This window comes from Sorex fumeus, unplaced genomic scaffold (genome assembly GCF_029834395.1).
Source record: "Sorex fumeus unplaced genomic scaffold, SorFum_2.1 ptg000213l, whole genome shotgun sequence".
NCBI lineage: Eukaryota > Metazoa > Chordata > Mammalia > Eulipotyphla > Soricidae > Sorex > Sorex fumeus.
This window is the reverse complement of record NW_026606270.1, coordinates 831705-846545: the sequence shown is the minus strand read 5'-3', so window position 1 is coordinate 846545 and position 14841 is coordinate 831705. Positions and strand designations below refer to the sequence as shown.

Here is a 14841-nt window from a genome sequence, read left to right as displayed (position 1 = left end):
CTGGGCCCGAGACGCCAAAAGCAGAAACTGCAGTGCTATGCGGGCCCTCATCCTGCTTGGGACCCTGCAGTTAAAAGACACTGAAGGGGAAATGCAATTTTTTTTTCTTTTAAACGGGCACTGACTTCACTTTAACAAATGCCTTTCTCAGAGGCGTTTCCATCCCATGCTGTTCAGCTACTGCCTCTGTGCCGAAGGCTGCAAGCAAGGTGAGAATCTTGGTATGACAGACTTCAAAGTACACCAGCTCGCTTTTAATTTGCCTAAACACCTTAAATAGATAAAAATCACCTAAGGGAAATAACTTTTACAAATTCCCTTGTAAAAGAAACCCAAAGAAACTGGTTGGGTACAGACTCAACTGTCCAGGGGCGAGAGCACAGGGGCAGGGCAGTGCCTTCCTCCCACCCAACCCAGATTCAAGCCCCAGCACCCCAGATGGTCCCGAGTCCCACCAGGAAGGACTCCTGAGCAGAGAGAGAGCCAGGAGTAAGCCCTGAACACTGCTGGAGGTGGCCCAAAAACAAAAAACAGAAATAATAAAATAAATAAATAAATAAATAAAAGGACTGAACATACAGCCAGCCAAATTTCCTAAAGCACCAACATTCAAATAAGGAAGTACATGTTTTAAGTAACAAAAAACAGTTAATAAAGGGAATCTCAAAGTTAAGGTCTGCAAAAACCAATCCTGTAGAAAACAAACTTAAAGAGTTAAAGAAAATGACTAGCTGCTGGCCACATTTCAGATATATTCATACTTCCAAATATTAAAGCTAGTTTTCAGTGAGAAATGTTTTTCTTATCTGTGTTTTTTGTCGGTTTATTGCTTTGGTTTTTGTTGCTTTTTTTGGGGGGTGGGGCGGCAATTCTTACGGGTTACTCGAGGCTCTGCATTCAGACACTGCTCAGGGGAGCATACAGGAAGGACGCTGAGGACGGAACCCGGGTCCTCTACTGCAAGGCAAGCGCCTGACCCACTGTACTCGCTCTCCGCTCTCCAACCCCTACTGTGATCATAACAGCTATCAGGGGGTTTTTTTGTTTTTGTTTTTCTGGTTTTTTTTTTTTTTTTGCTTTTTGGGTCACACCTGGCGATGCGCAGGGGTTACTCCTGGCTCTGCGCTCAGGAATTACCCCTGGCAGTGCTCAGGGGACCATATGGGATGCTGGGAATTGAACCTGGCTCGGCCGTGTGCAAGGCAAACGCCCTACCCGCTGTGCTATTGCTCCAGCCCCAACAGCTATCAGTTCTTAAACATCTGCCTGAGTCAGGCTTTGTATACTCATATGTCAACACACAGTCTCTTGAATTCTCCCTAGATATTTGGTAGGTTTTATTATACTGTTTTACAGATGAGGAAACTGAGGTGGGAAAAGCAGCAACTTGCCCAAGGTCACACAGCTAGTGAAAGAGCTTCCAATTCAGGGTCTGTCTCCAAAGGCTCCCGTAACTGCTGCTACGCTATAATGCCACCTACAGCTGGTTGAACTTTGATCCACAAGGGGGAAAAAACAATCTTTCATCATTCAAGGCTTGAGGTTTGCAAGTCAACTAAAGTAAGGCTTAGGAGAGACCACCTGGGGTCAGAGCACTAGTGCAGAGCAGGCAGGGTGCTTGCATTGCGTGAGGCATCCTACAGGGTCCCCCAAACACTTCCAGGAGTGATCCCAGAGCACAGAACCAGGAGTAAGCCCTGAGCACCATCAGGTGTGGTCCAAAAGCTGTCCCCTGCCCCCCCCCAAAAAAAGAGACCCTTCATTCTCAAAGTTATTATCTTTACTGCAAGGCTAGAATCAGAAGCAGAAGGTCCAATTCCTATCTCTCCTAGCACAACTGCAAAAGATAAGGCTACATATGCAAATATTTAAATTCCAAGATATACATACACCAGCACATACCAAACAAGACGAAATTCCTGAATAAGGAATAGCAAAATTTCAAATTACAGTCTTTCGATCTAAGGTAAGGGGAAAGACAAGGATAACCAGAATCAGCGACAACCCAAAATACCCTTTGAAACTGATCTCTCATCTCCAAACCTTCTCCCTGGATCAGTAGCAAGTGGCAAAACTGATTTCCCACTGAGCCCCTCTAGCTGACCCCACAAACACGCACAAAGGACCCAGAGGCAGCTGCAGCCAAGAGGCCGGAGCCCAGAAAACTCGGGGGAAATAGTACACAGGTACTGGAGAATTGTTTCCACTCAAAATCCTAAACAACCAGACACTAACTGGAGCCTTAAGAGCCAAACAGCCCCCCCCCCCCCCCGCCACCCCCTAAGGAAGCTTTTCTCTGACCCCTTCAGTAAAGATGAGGGAAAACAGGAAGCAACTAGTTAAATAAGTGCTTTGGCATCGCTTCTTAAGACCACCCCAGGAGTTTGAAAATACAGATTCTGAATGACGGCACCACTGTCAACATATAAAAAGACAGAGAACATTCCTAGTGGGTAGAAATGCACAAGCAGGATGGGCAATATTTACCTTACAGTGAGCTGGACCTTGCTCACGCAAAAGCTTATACTCAGGCTGAATCTTGTTGAAACGGGCTAACTCATTCACAAGACACATTGGGGTTTTCTCTTTGGGGTGTGCCATGTTAGAAGGAACTGAAAAATAACGTAAGAGCATTGAAGTCAACTAGAAGTAAGAGTCTGCGGCTCTCCCGGGGATGGGGAAAAAAGAAAGAAAACAAAACTGAGGGTCGAGAAACAAAACTGCAGCCACACAAGGGGAGAAACGCCAGGCCCTGCCTGCCCCCCTGGGGGATGCGTCTTCTGAAGAGAAACAAAACCGAACCAAGCGGCAAACAGCACTGGGAGTCCGCTGAGGCACTGCTACCATGACCCGTCCGGGGACGCCGTGGGGTGGACTGAGCCAGCCGCTCACACAGCTGCACACACCCGGCCCACGTCGCAAACGAACTCAAACCAGGCCGCCACCCTCAAGGCTTACCTACTTCTGACAACTGTGAGTATAATAAACAGGTCTTGGCGGGCAGGAATCTTTTTTAAAAAAGTCAGGAGGATGAGGATAGAAGAAAAAGCAATAAATCCCAAAGAACTCAAACAGTCGAGGCCGTTTTCTTCTTGTGACAGTCTCGAATGGGAAATTGGGGGAAAACGAAGTCCCTAGCAAACTAAGTCAAGAGAGAGTGCGGTCTCAAGGGCTTGCCCTGCGTGTCGCCTACCCCAACCTCAATCTCGGGCAGCACCCGTGATCCCCAGAGCACCCCCGGGGGTCACTCCTGAGCACAGAGCCGGGAAGAGCTCCTGAGTACCACGGGATGTGGCCCCAAAACAAAACATAAGAACTCTGTCCAAGGAGTCTAGAGGTGCTGGGAGCCAGGCAGCTGACAGCGTGAGAGGGGAACAGTTTCAGACAAAAAAAAAAAAAAACTTTTTTTTTTTGTTTGTTTAAAAGCTAACTGGGGAAGCAGAGAGAGAGAAATTGAGGCAGATTAAGATAAGTGCTCAGCAAAGAAGACAGGCGCCCCCAGGGCCGAGGGAGCCAGCTCCCACAGCGTGCAGGTGCCAACACCAGGGGTCCCACTGCATGGTGCAGGGACCTGGGCCCGGGGGGCGGGGGGGGGGGGGGGTGGCAACCACACTCTCAGACCCAACTCGCAGAGGAAAGAAAATGAGGACCAAGGGGCAACTGCAAGGAAAAAGGGGAGACAGAAGGAGGGCGAGAGACCCTTGTGGGGTGACTGGCACAGCCGCCTACATGGACCCCCCTAGATTTTCACTGGCTGTGCCACTCTGGATATACTGGGGCCAAGAATAGTTTTGGTGGTGGTGGTGGAATTTAGTCTTTTTTCCGCCCTTCCTCCCCAAAATGTTTCGAGTCTTTTCTAATCAAGAAGTACCTTCAATTCACTTTCCTAGAAATCAGATTTGAATACTTCTAAACTTTTCTTTTTTAAAAATCATCACCAGGTGTGACCCAAAAAGCAAAAAAAAAAAAAAAAAAAAAAAAAAATCTCTAAATCTCTGCTTTATGGGGCCAGAGAAGTCACACAGGCTTAGGGAAGGCGCTGCACACGCCCGCCGACCCCCGGCACCCTGTGTGGTTCTCTGAGCACCGCCAGGAGTGATCCCTGGGCCAGGAGCAAATCGTGCGCACAGCCGGGTGTGGTTGTGTGGGGCAGGGAACCTCTGCCTTGCTCGATTTCTAACTGTCCCTCACTGTAACAGCTATACTACTTCTAAAATCTCAGACTTACTTGTTCAAGATGAAAAAAAAAACATGTATTTTTTTGCTTTCCAGTAAACCTGGCGGAACTTTCCCATGAAAAAATTTCCAAAGTGGCTTTGCCGTTAACGCTCCCACGGAGCCACCACTTTATAGAGTTTCCTGGTTCCGTCTCCATTCTCTCTTCACTGGGAACTGGCTGTCGACTGAGGCCTCAGCGCCACGACACGCAACCGAGAGACGCGTCCCTCCCTATGGCCGTCACCTATCCGCTCAGAAGACAGGCTCAGCAAACATCCGCGACGGAGGACACTCGGTTTCCGGTGCTTACCTGCAGCTGCACTGGTCGAGGTGGCAGATGCAGAGGGTAGGGCAGAGTTTTGGACAGGCCTGCCTGCATTCTCAGAGGGCAGAGAGCTAGCAGGAGGAGGAATACTCAGCAAAGGCGGGGAGAGAAGAGACTGGTTCCGGGTCAGAACGGGGCTCCCTGAGAGAGCAGCGGGTGGGTTCTGAACTTGCACTTGAACTTGAGACATGGTCACTTTCAACAAAAGTGAACAACTGCAGGAAAACAGCTTTCAGTGCAGGTTAATGCAGTGCTATGAAGTATAAAGCGCTACCTAAAAGTTGCGGGGAAAGAAAATAAAAAGGCACATTATAGAGGAGATCCGTAATTGCTGACCGTCAGTCACTCTGGCGTCTGTCACGGGCCTGGAGCCTCGGGACAGGCCTCGCCCTCGGCGACAGCCACTTTCTCGCGAGTCTCTCGAGTCTCTCCATGCTCTTCGCTGACTCATAGGACTCAGAGGCTCCGCACGTTTAAGCCAGACTCACAGGGCATAATTACGTTGACTGTTGAATACTGAGAACTGAAAATTATGCTACATGGCCCAAAATGGAAATTTTAAAATACGGAGACGTTTCCTAGAGTATACAGGATATTGTGAATGCTTCTCAGATGCTGACAGTAAGCGGAGCTCCTCACCGCACTTATGGGTGACTGTGAACACAGACTCCACTCAAGGCCAGACGGAGACGGTCAATGCTGTCCTTTAAGGTGAGGGGCTTCTCGCTCTGGGCTTCCTTTCCCTTGGGAGGACGAAAGATCTACTGTCCTTTCAGTTTTGTTCCACAGTTCTTGGGCCTACTTAAGAGAACCCAACAAGAAAACTGCTGCACACGTAACAAAGATCACAATCCTGAGAAACCATCTGAGTAGCAAAGGACAGAGTAAGAGACTTGTACCATTAAAAGCAAGAGAGGGAGCGATGGAAAGAAAGAAAGGACCCCGGCTGGCCGCACGGGTGTGGCTTGAAGGCAGAAGAGGCAGTCCAGGGAGCAGAAGAGATTGCTCACTTCATCTTTTAAGTCCCTATGGCATTATTTCTAAACACATTTAAATATCTTCACAGGTCAAAAGTAAGAACAGTTCTGCTCATTTCCAAGGCCATCTTCAAAAAGCTCCAACTGTTTAAGCAAATCAGAAGTACTAAAAAAATAACCAAGAACAACTAAGACCAGAAATAGCCAAACATAGCAAAAATCGGCAAACAACAGAAATAAATTCTATAACATAGTTAGATTAAATGTTTACGTCTCGGGGAAGAAGGCACCTTTGCCTTGCGTGCAGCTAACCCCGGTTCAATCCCTGGCATCCCACGTAGTCTCCCCATAGTCTGCCAGAGTGACTTCTGAGTCCAGAGCCAGGTGGAACCCCTGAGCACTGACAGGTATAGCCCCAAAACCAAAAAAAAACTGTAAGTCTCAACTAAGATTATTTTTTAATGATCAACTAGAAAGAGATGAATGACCAGAACGCTAGCATCCTCTCTTGCTAAGAGCAAAACAAGGATCACAAACCTCGAAAGAAAACACACACACAACACCCAGCTCACTCTGAAACCTGACTGTGGCTTAGAGGCCTAAGTCTCACCTCAACATTCCACAACATCCGCGCTACTGCAGCTGTTCCAAGCTCACCTCTAGAGTCAGAGCAAAAGGAGATTCCCTGAAGACCACAAGAATGACCTTACTGAGCAAGCCGCGGTACTCGGAAGCAAGTTCAGAACCACTTATAAACCGGCTTACAAAGTGACTTCATTTCCTTCGGCTACCAAAATCGAAGTATTTTTCTCCCAATCTCCCCCCCCATCTTATTCCCTTCTTCTTTCTAAACTGTCTGGAGGGCATTCTCCTCCGCCTCCTCCAGCCCCTGGAAAACATTTCACCATACTCAAACCTTCACCCTGCCCACAGACCATAAAGTGAAACCATGCCCCAAAGCCAAGTGTTTGTTCCCCATCCCAGAAGGAGCCACCCGCCTGCCCGCCGCTGGGAGTCAGAGACGCCAGTGAATGGCCTAAACTTAGAAAGGGCGGGGTGCGGCTGGTTTCTGGCTGATGTCCCCAACAGGCCCAGTGCCAGGCCTCCAGTCAGAGAACCAAGTACATAGTTTCCAAAAGTCGAGGAAGAGAACAAGCAGGCTTCTAATCAAGAGCCCCCACCCCCGCGCCCCCAAATACTAACCTCAAGTTTATCCTGAGCAGTTCTACCTTTCTGTCAATGAAAGGTTCTTGTTGTCAGGGGCTATTCGCAGGGGCGCCTGCGATTAAACCCCAGGCCCCGAATGCAAAGCATATGCTCCAACCCTTTGAACCATCTCCTGAACCTAGAAATAAAATACTCTAACTCTCCTAACATAGCTGTGCACTTTGCAAAATCTTAATACTAAAATACTTAATACGAATACTAAAATTCAATTTAAAAGGATTCATGAGGGGCTGGAGAGATAGCACAGCGGGTAGGGCGTTTGCCTTGCATGCGGCTGACCCGGATTCGGATCCCAGCATCCCATAGGGTCCCCTGAGCGCCGCCAGGAGTAACTCCTGAGTGCAGAGCCAGGAAGAACCCCTGTGAATTGCTGCGTGTGACCCAAAAAACAAACAAACAAAAAAAAAATCATGAATAAAATCATTTGCAAATTTGAACAGTTTAGTATGTGTCTGAAAGCAATCTGAAAGATTCTGGGAAGAATCTAAAGTAGTAGTTCTCAAAAGCCGTCACGCTGTTCCAGAAGAGCAGTGAGTAACGTCTTAAGTCGAAGAGGTGGGACGCTCCCGGCATCCCTCGGGTGGAGGGTACAGAGAGGCTGTTTGGAACACATACGCCGACCAACCCACAAAATGAAACTTACTAATGCAATGAGAAACTCGTATGGCAGGAGAAGAAAAGCCCCTCTCTATCTGAGAAGGCTCACGCCACACACCCGCTGGCTGGTGGTGGTGTTCTTGTGGGTCTGGGGCTGCTTTCCTTTGTTCTGGTGTTTTGATCACACCCGGGAGTGCTCCTCTTGGGGCTTAGGCGTCCGTATGGGAAGCCTGCGAGTGAATCTGGTTTTGGCCACATGCAAAACAAGAGCCTGACCATCAGCTGTACAATCAGTTCCAGCCCATTTTTGGTTTTTTGGACCGTATGTGCTGGGTCACTCCTGGCAATGCCAGGATCAGAGTGCCAGGAACTGAACCAGCGTCGGCCCACGTGCAAGGTAAGGCTCTCAGCCCCCAGATTATCTCTCTGGACCTATACTTACATTTTACCAAAACAGGTGTTTTCTTCACCCCCCCCCCACAACTATCGCAGTTACGAAAAGAGGAGAAAGATACTGTTTACCCACATCATTTAAAAACATTAAAGCTTTTCACTATTATTATTTATAGAGATCGTAACAGCATTCAGGGGACTCATGAAATTCTGGAAGTATCTCAGAATAAGTTTTGAGGGCCACAGACAGAGCTCACAGGCCTGGAGTGTGTGCATGGCAAACACAGGTCTGGGTCCAATCCCAGGCACCACGTGGCCCCCCAAACACCACCGCCCACCACAATAGAAAAAGCAGAGTAAGACTCAAACCCGATCAGCTCAACAGTACCCTGCCATGAAGTTTAAATCCTTAAGTGGGAGCTTTTCTTTTTAACCAGTCTGCAAGCGGGTCTTCAATCCGATGAATTAGGAACACGAGAGATTTAAACGCCTTGCTGGGGCTAAGGAGACAGTTGAGAGATTAGGGCGCGGAGCAACCTGACCTTGTCCCAAGGCACCCAGCGCGCCGGGCAGAGGCCCGAGTGGCAAGCACAGCAGACCTGAGTCCAGCCCCCGGCACAGCAAAAAGAGAAAAGGAAAGCATGAAGGATGGGCAACTGGATAGGAAGGAGGGCTCGTGCCTGGCGGAAGGCTGACCCCGTTTCAAAGCCCAGCCATATCCTGTTCCCCCCCAAGTACCACCCTGGTTACTCCTGGAGAGTCAGGGCTCCAGGGCACAAAGATGCAGCCCCAACGCCCTGGGTGCGACCCAAACCCTCGCCATCAACCAAAGGAAAAGCTTGAAACCCGAATTCTGCCTTTTTCCACGTATAAGAACCACCTGTGCTTATTAAGTCTGCGCTCACTGTGTGGCTCTTTTCCGATTCCCTGCTCCAGCACAAATAAGGACTCAAAGAAGGAAAACACGAGTTCATCTTATCCTCCGATCCTAAGCTTATGGCTATACAGAAAAGCACCATTAGCTCTAATGGGCTCTTTGACAGTTACAGGTACCTCTTAATAGATTACAAATTCCAAACCCACTGAGGTTCTAATACTGGCTAGGTGATACAAAGTTCTCATAAAAATGAAAGTAACGACGGGGATGGCGCAATAGCGCAGCGGGTAGGGCGTTTGCCTTGCACGCGGCCGACCTGAGTTCAATTTCCAGCATCCCATACGATCCGCCAGGAGTAATTCCTGAGTGCAGAGCCAGGAATAACCCCTGTGCATTGCCGGGTGTGACCCCAAAAAAGCAAAAAAAAAAAAAATGAAAGTAAGGAGGCTGACGTGATTAGTACAGCAGGCAGGGAGCTTGCCTTGCATGTAGCCACTGCCGGCTCCATCCCCAGCATCCTACATGGTCCCTTGTGCACCACCAGGAACGATCCCTGAGTGCAGAACAGGATTAACCCTTGAGCATCACTGGGTGTGGCCCCAAAAGCTTAAAAAAAAAGAAAGAAAAAAGTGGCTCACGTTATAGAGACAAGCGTAGCCAGTGCAAAGTCTGGCTTCAATCCTGCCACCAGGTATCTGCACTGCCCCACCTCCAGGGACACAGACAAGGCCCTAACCAACCATCGGAGAGGACGGGGGTCAGACACTTGCCTCGCAAGCTGCCCTCGGCTGATTCCCCAGCAACACATAAGGTCACCTGGGCACCACCACTACAAAGCACAGAACCAGCCTGAGAAAGAGGACATAAGAGTTATAAACCCTTGCATGCAGCTGACCCCAGCTAGAACCCCGGCACGCACATGCACAGATCCCCAAACATGGCCAAGGGTCACTCCTGAGCAGAGCCAAACAGCCCCTAAGCACCACTGAGTATGCCCCTCCATAAAAATAAAATGGGTACGTTTTTAGGAGCAGAGACACAGTATAATGGAAAGGCACTGCATGCGACCTCCCCGGGTTCAATCTCCGGCACTGCACATGGGCCCCTGGGCCCTAACAGGAGCAATCCCTGAGCACAGCCAGGTAGGGCCCAGAAACTAACCAAAAAAGGTAATAAAATCTTCTTTCTTAGATAAAGTATCTTAGCTGGCAGCTTTCATTTATAGAGTCCAGTGCTTTCCAATAAGGAAGCTAAAGGGGGAAATATGGGTACATGAACTGTGAACTTTTTTTTGAAGTCTACAGGACAAGGTAGAGCCGGTAAATCGCCTTGCACACAGCCAACCTGGGCGCGACCCTAACTCCCACCGAAGAGATCTCCTGAGCAAAGGTGAATGTGGCACCAAAAAAAAAAAAAAAAAAACCTCAGGACAATTGTGGGCCAGTGGCAAAAGCAGACCCAAGTGAAGGCATGGGTGGCAGAACACTTGGCCGAAACTCAATTCTGGAAGGAAGGAAGGAAGGAAGGAAGGAAGGAAGGAAGGAAGGAAGGAAGGAAGGAAGGAAGGAAGGAAGGAAGGATGACAGTGTTCTGGGCTCGCTTTTGCTTTGTTTTTATTTTGCTTCGGGGCCACACCAGGTGTGCTTAGCCGTTCCTCCAGGTTCTGCACTCAGGAATACTCCTGGTGGGGCTCAGGGGACGTTAGGAGTCGACCCTGGGTTAGCTGCATGCTAGGTTGCCAAGTGCCCTACCCGCTGTAGCATCGCGCAGGTCCCTGGACTAGTTTTTAAGACAGTCGCTTTGCACGAAGTATCTCCCCTCCAAATCCTTCGGGAGAGTCAGGGGCAGGTGTCAAAGGGATGGAGCACATGACCTGGACGCCAGAGGCTGGGACCTCCGGAGCTGACAGCTACCTGCCGCACCACCAACAGCCCCAGAGAACAGGTGGGAGTGGCCCGAAAATAGAAAATAAAACAAAAGTCCTTTTGTCGTGTGGGTACACATGTATAAACGAGTATTACATTTCCTTACCATGACAGAGTATCAGCAGTATCGGCAGCAATGTTAGGGGTTAATCATTCAATATTTCATAAAAATGTATCTGTTGACTATATGTGAATCCTATTTATATGGCAAACTATATACATTCTCAAAGGCTGCAAAGAACCTACCTGTTAAGACTTTCTCACAATGACACAACTGCTAATTTATTCATCTGTTCTCTGTACATGGAAGGTTCTACCTTCAGAGAAATTTCAACAAAAAGTTTACAGAAAAACTACCTCTCTTACAACAGTCCAGAAATACACCCGAGATACTTACACCACTGTACTCTTACACTCAAGTTATAAGTTATTCCTAAGCTCTTTCCAAGCTCTTTTTCTAATACAGCTTTTTTTTTTTTTTGGCTTTTTGGGTCACACCCAGTGATGCTCAGGGATTACTCCTGGCAGTGCTTGGAGGACCCTATGGAATGCCAAGAATCGAATCTGGGTCGGCCAAATGTAAGGTAAACACCCTTCCCCAGTGTGCTACCGCTCTGAACTCCTAATACAGCTTTTTAATATTTAGGGGCCAAAGCAATAATACAGTGGCATCTGCCTTTATGCACAGCTGACATGGGTTCAATCCCTGGCACCCCACCTGGTCCCCCAAATTCACAGAGCAAGAAGAGTACAGAGCAAGAAGTAAACCCTGAGCACTAGCCTGGGTGACCCAAAACCCAACCCCCCCCAAAAAAAATGTTTATGAGGGAGGCATTTAGTCGAATGGTACAGGTAAAATCCACTAAGCATCTGGTACACACAAAGCACACGTTCACTGCAGTCCTCTGAGCTCTCTCGGGTCCTTATCACATCTTCCTGATTGCAAGGTTGCCATGTACTCTCCGCAGGTACACACTTCCCACTACCATCCCACACACATCTGTGCTGAGCCATGGCCCCGGAAACAGCTGATACACCGACTACTCCAAACCTTATCCAAACACCTGCGGGCAAGGCGGCCACGCACACAAACACTGTGAGACGCGGTCTTCCGACACAGTTACCTCCAAAAAGCCAAGCCGAGCAAGCCGAGTTCACCAAAAGGCCCACGTAGCGTCACCCGGTACAGGGTTCAAGAGAAGGCCCGGCTACGTCAAGGGAAGAAAGAAACAGAGCACAACTCTGTACCTGACGCAGAAGGGAAAGACACGACATGTTGCCCTGAAAAAAACGGGATCATATGCAAGGCAATTAAAGGAGAGTCTGGAAAGCAGGAGGCGTCTGTGACCTCTCCACTCGGTGCCAGTAGCTGAGCCTGCCCCGGTGCACACGGGGTCCAACACCAAGCGAGCAATGGTGGATTTTTCTTCCCACACAGATGTAAAAATTGGCAGCCCATTAAACACTTCTGGAAGCCGAGGAGATAATAAAGCCGGGAAGGCACCTGCCTTGCACACGGCCAACCCCCGTTCAATCCCTGGTTCCACAGAGTTCCCCTGACCACCAAACTGGGAGAAACCCCTGACCTCTGCTGGGAATAGACAACAATAAAATGAAATACTTCCTTAGAGAGTACTGATTATTGTTCATCCAAAAAAAAAAAAACTTCACATATTCTGAAAGTAAGGAAGTTAAAAAAAAAAAACAAAAAAACCACACTGCCTCCACAGCATAACAGGCAGCAAATTTTATTTTCCTGTTTTGTAACTTTATCACAACTCCCGTCTTTCCCTTCCCTGGAAGAAATTCTTTAAAATAACTTCAAGGGGAGGGAGCTGGAGCAATAGCACAGCGGGTAGGGCTTTTGCCTTGCACGCGGCCAACCCGGGTTCGATTCCCAGCATCCCATAGGGTCCCCTGAGCACTGCCAGGGGTAATTCCTGAGTGCAGAGCCAGGAATAACCCTTGTGCATCAACAGGTGTGACCCAAAAAAAAACAAAATAAAATAAAATAACTTCAAGGGGCCAGAGCGATAGTACAATGGAGAGGGCATTAGTTTTGCACGCAGCAGACCAGGGTTCGATCCCTGGCATCCCATACAGTCGCTCAGCACTGCCAGGAGTAATTCCTGAGTGCAGAGCCAAGAGGAATCCCTGAGCTTTGGATGTGACTCAAAATAAAGTAATAAAACAAAAAACAAAACTAAATAACCTCAATTTTTATAAAAAAAAAAAAATTAAGTATATTTAAAAGCTCAGCACATGAAACGACAGAAAATTGTCTTAAAACCAATCAAAATGAATTTTCATTATTTACTGGGGGTTCTGTCTTTGGGTCACATCTTGCACTCCCCAGGGTTTATTCCTGGTGGTGTTTGGGGGACCATACGCGGCACTGGGGGCTCGAACCCGGATTAGGCTGGCCATGGGCAAGGCATGTACCCTCCAGGTTCCACTACCAACCAGGCCGCTGCCGGGGAATTTTCAGAGTTGTACTGTGTAACGTGCTCTCGAATAAGAAGGGAGGGCCTTCACTCAGCAAAAGTGAACAAGCCTTTTTCCTTTCAGGAAACAGAATCTGAGCCACGCGCCTTCTACCTGAACACGTGACTGCATTTACCATCCCCTCCATGCAAAAGCACCAACGCCCAAACCCTTGTTCCTTAGAAACCAATCCAATGACGGGGAGCAACCAACAGTGTTAATCCCATCACGTTAAATCAGGTGAGTCTTCCGACTTTCACTTCTACCCCAAACTCATCCAGAAACTGGACACTCAATTCTAGCGAGCCCATTGCGGTGCCTCAGGATCCCCCAAAACACCCAGAGCCGGGCTATTTGACAAAGCTTCCGTTGCAGTTCACTTAAGAATCACAGCATTGAAGAACTTCTGAGGCATGGGGATGGTTACGGGGTCCTTGGGAGAGGAAATCATTGTACAGCTTCAGTGCAGTGAATGTCACTCCACCCAGTAAGTCTGTGCAACTTCCCTAATTCCTTATACTTCCATTTCTTCAAGCCTAAGGAAAGTTGGGTTAACTGAGTCAATAATTACCACCTCAGAGACATGAAAATGTGCTTTTAATTCTTAAAAGTGCTAGACATACACATACACACATACGCGCGCGCGCACACACACACACACAGAGCACAATGTCAATGCATGTAGTATAATTTCCCTGATGAAAGACTATAAAATCCTTAATACTTTTAATAAAACTTCACTGGTCCAGTCCAGTATTTCCCCAAGTGAGTGACTGGGGGTGGGGTAGGGGTCGGGGAGACTCCCACTGGTCCATCCAGGTGGTGCAGCACTAGGAGTAAGGCTGTCTATTCCCTTAAAGAAAACAGATGTCCTAGGGGAAACTGATTTTTTTTTCCTGACAGGGGTGACAGGCCAAATCAGTTTGGGAACCTCTAGTCTAGAAGATCTTAAGTGGCCAGCACTAAATGGAACTTGATTCATAAAAGTTCTCTGCTACAAACAAACACACACACACACACACACACACACACACACACACAGTTGCATTCTCATCAGCTTGAAAACCAAGTTTCCCATCATCTGAAAGCTCCAAGCATGAAAGTGTGTATGGCCCCAACACTTCTGACCACGTTCTCGGTAAGGATGACTTCACAGGGTGACTGTCACATCTGCCCGGAAGTGTGTGGTCTTGTGTTACATTCTCACCGACCAGGTCTCCTGCATTTACTTTCTAATTAAATCCCAATCGTTTAAAAAAAAAAAAAGAAAAGAAAAGAAAACAGAGAAACTTACACCATGTAAAACTTGTTTCTCTAATATTACAACTAGAAGTTAAGAGTCATTCTCCATAAAAGTCACTGGAAACTTAAAAACTACAGACTTTGAACAGGGACTACGGATAACACAGTCGAATCGGTTGTACCTTGAAAGAGATGCTCCTGGCTCAAGGCTGTTCCGGTTCCGGTTCCGTTCTGAGTGGTTAGAAAACCCCTAGAAAATAAAAAAAATTAACCATTTATTAAAGTAGATCTTTATCGGAACATCTAGTATACGTTGAGAAAGTTCTGGAGCAACCTAAAATTTACAGGAAAGGAAGTTTCTGACAGCACTGTGTCACACGGGAAAGAGCGGAACAGTCCCCAGAAGGCATACTGGCCAACGTCTGTATCTTGCAGCGACACTAACATTGAAGACAATAGAAAGCTCCTTTTTCAGTCTCAGTTCAAGAGCAGACAGCTGTGAGTGTTTGGGAACTGATTTATTTCTTATTTCGAAGGTCACACCCAGGAATACGCAGGGCCTGGGAGTAGATCCAG

At 47.9% G+C, this 14841-nt stretch overlaps 1 protein-coding gene across 5 annotated transcripts in view; it reads right to left on the bottom strand.

The window, feature by feature from the left end:
• STAU1 (staufen double-stranded RNA binding protein 1) overlaps window positions 1-14841 on the bottom strand; it is a 52476-nt gene that overhangs the window by 24704 nt on the left and 12931 nt on the right. For 3 of the 5 annotated variants that reach the window (XR_008791438.1, XM_056108451.1, XM_056108452.1), the window contains exons 1-2: window positions 4529-4817; window positions 2488-2612 (exon numbers count right to left, since the gene is read on the bottom strand). Coding sequence is in view for 2 of the 5 variants with exons in the window: in XM_056108451.1 (XP_055964426.1) it covers window positions 2488-2612; window positions 4529-4733 (330 nt within the window). In the remaining 3 variants the exon portion in view is untranslated. Of the gene's footprint in view, window positions 1-2487; window positions 2613-4528; window positions 4818-14447; window positions 14516-14841 lie in introns of those variants that run through there. The other 2 variants (XM_056108454.1, XM_056108453.1) reach the window with 2 other exon arrangements.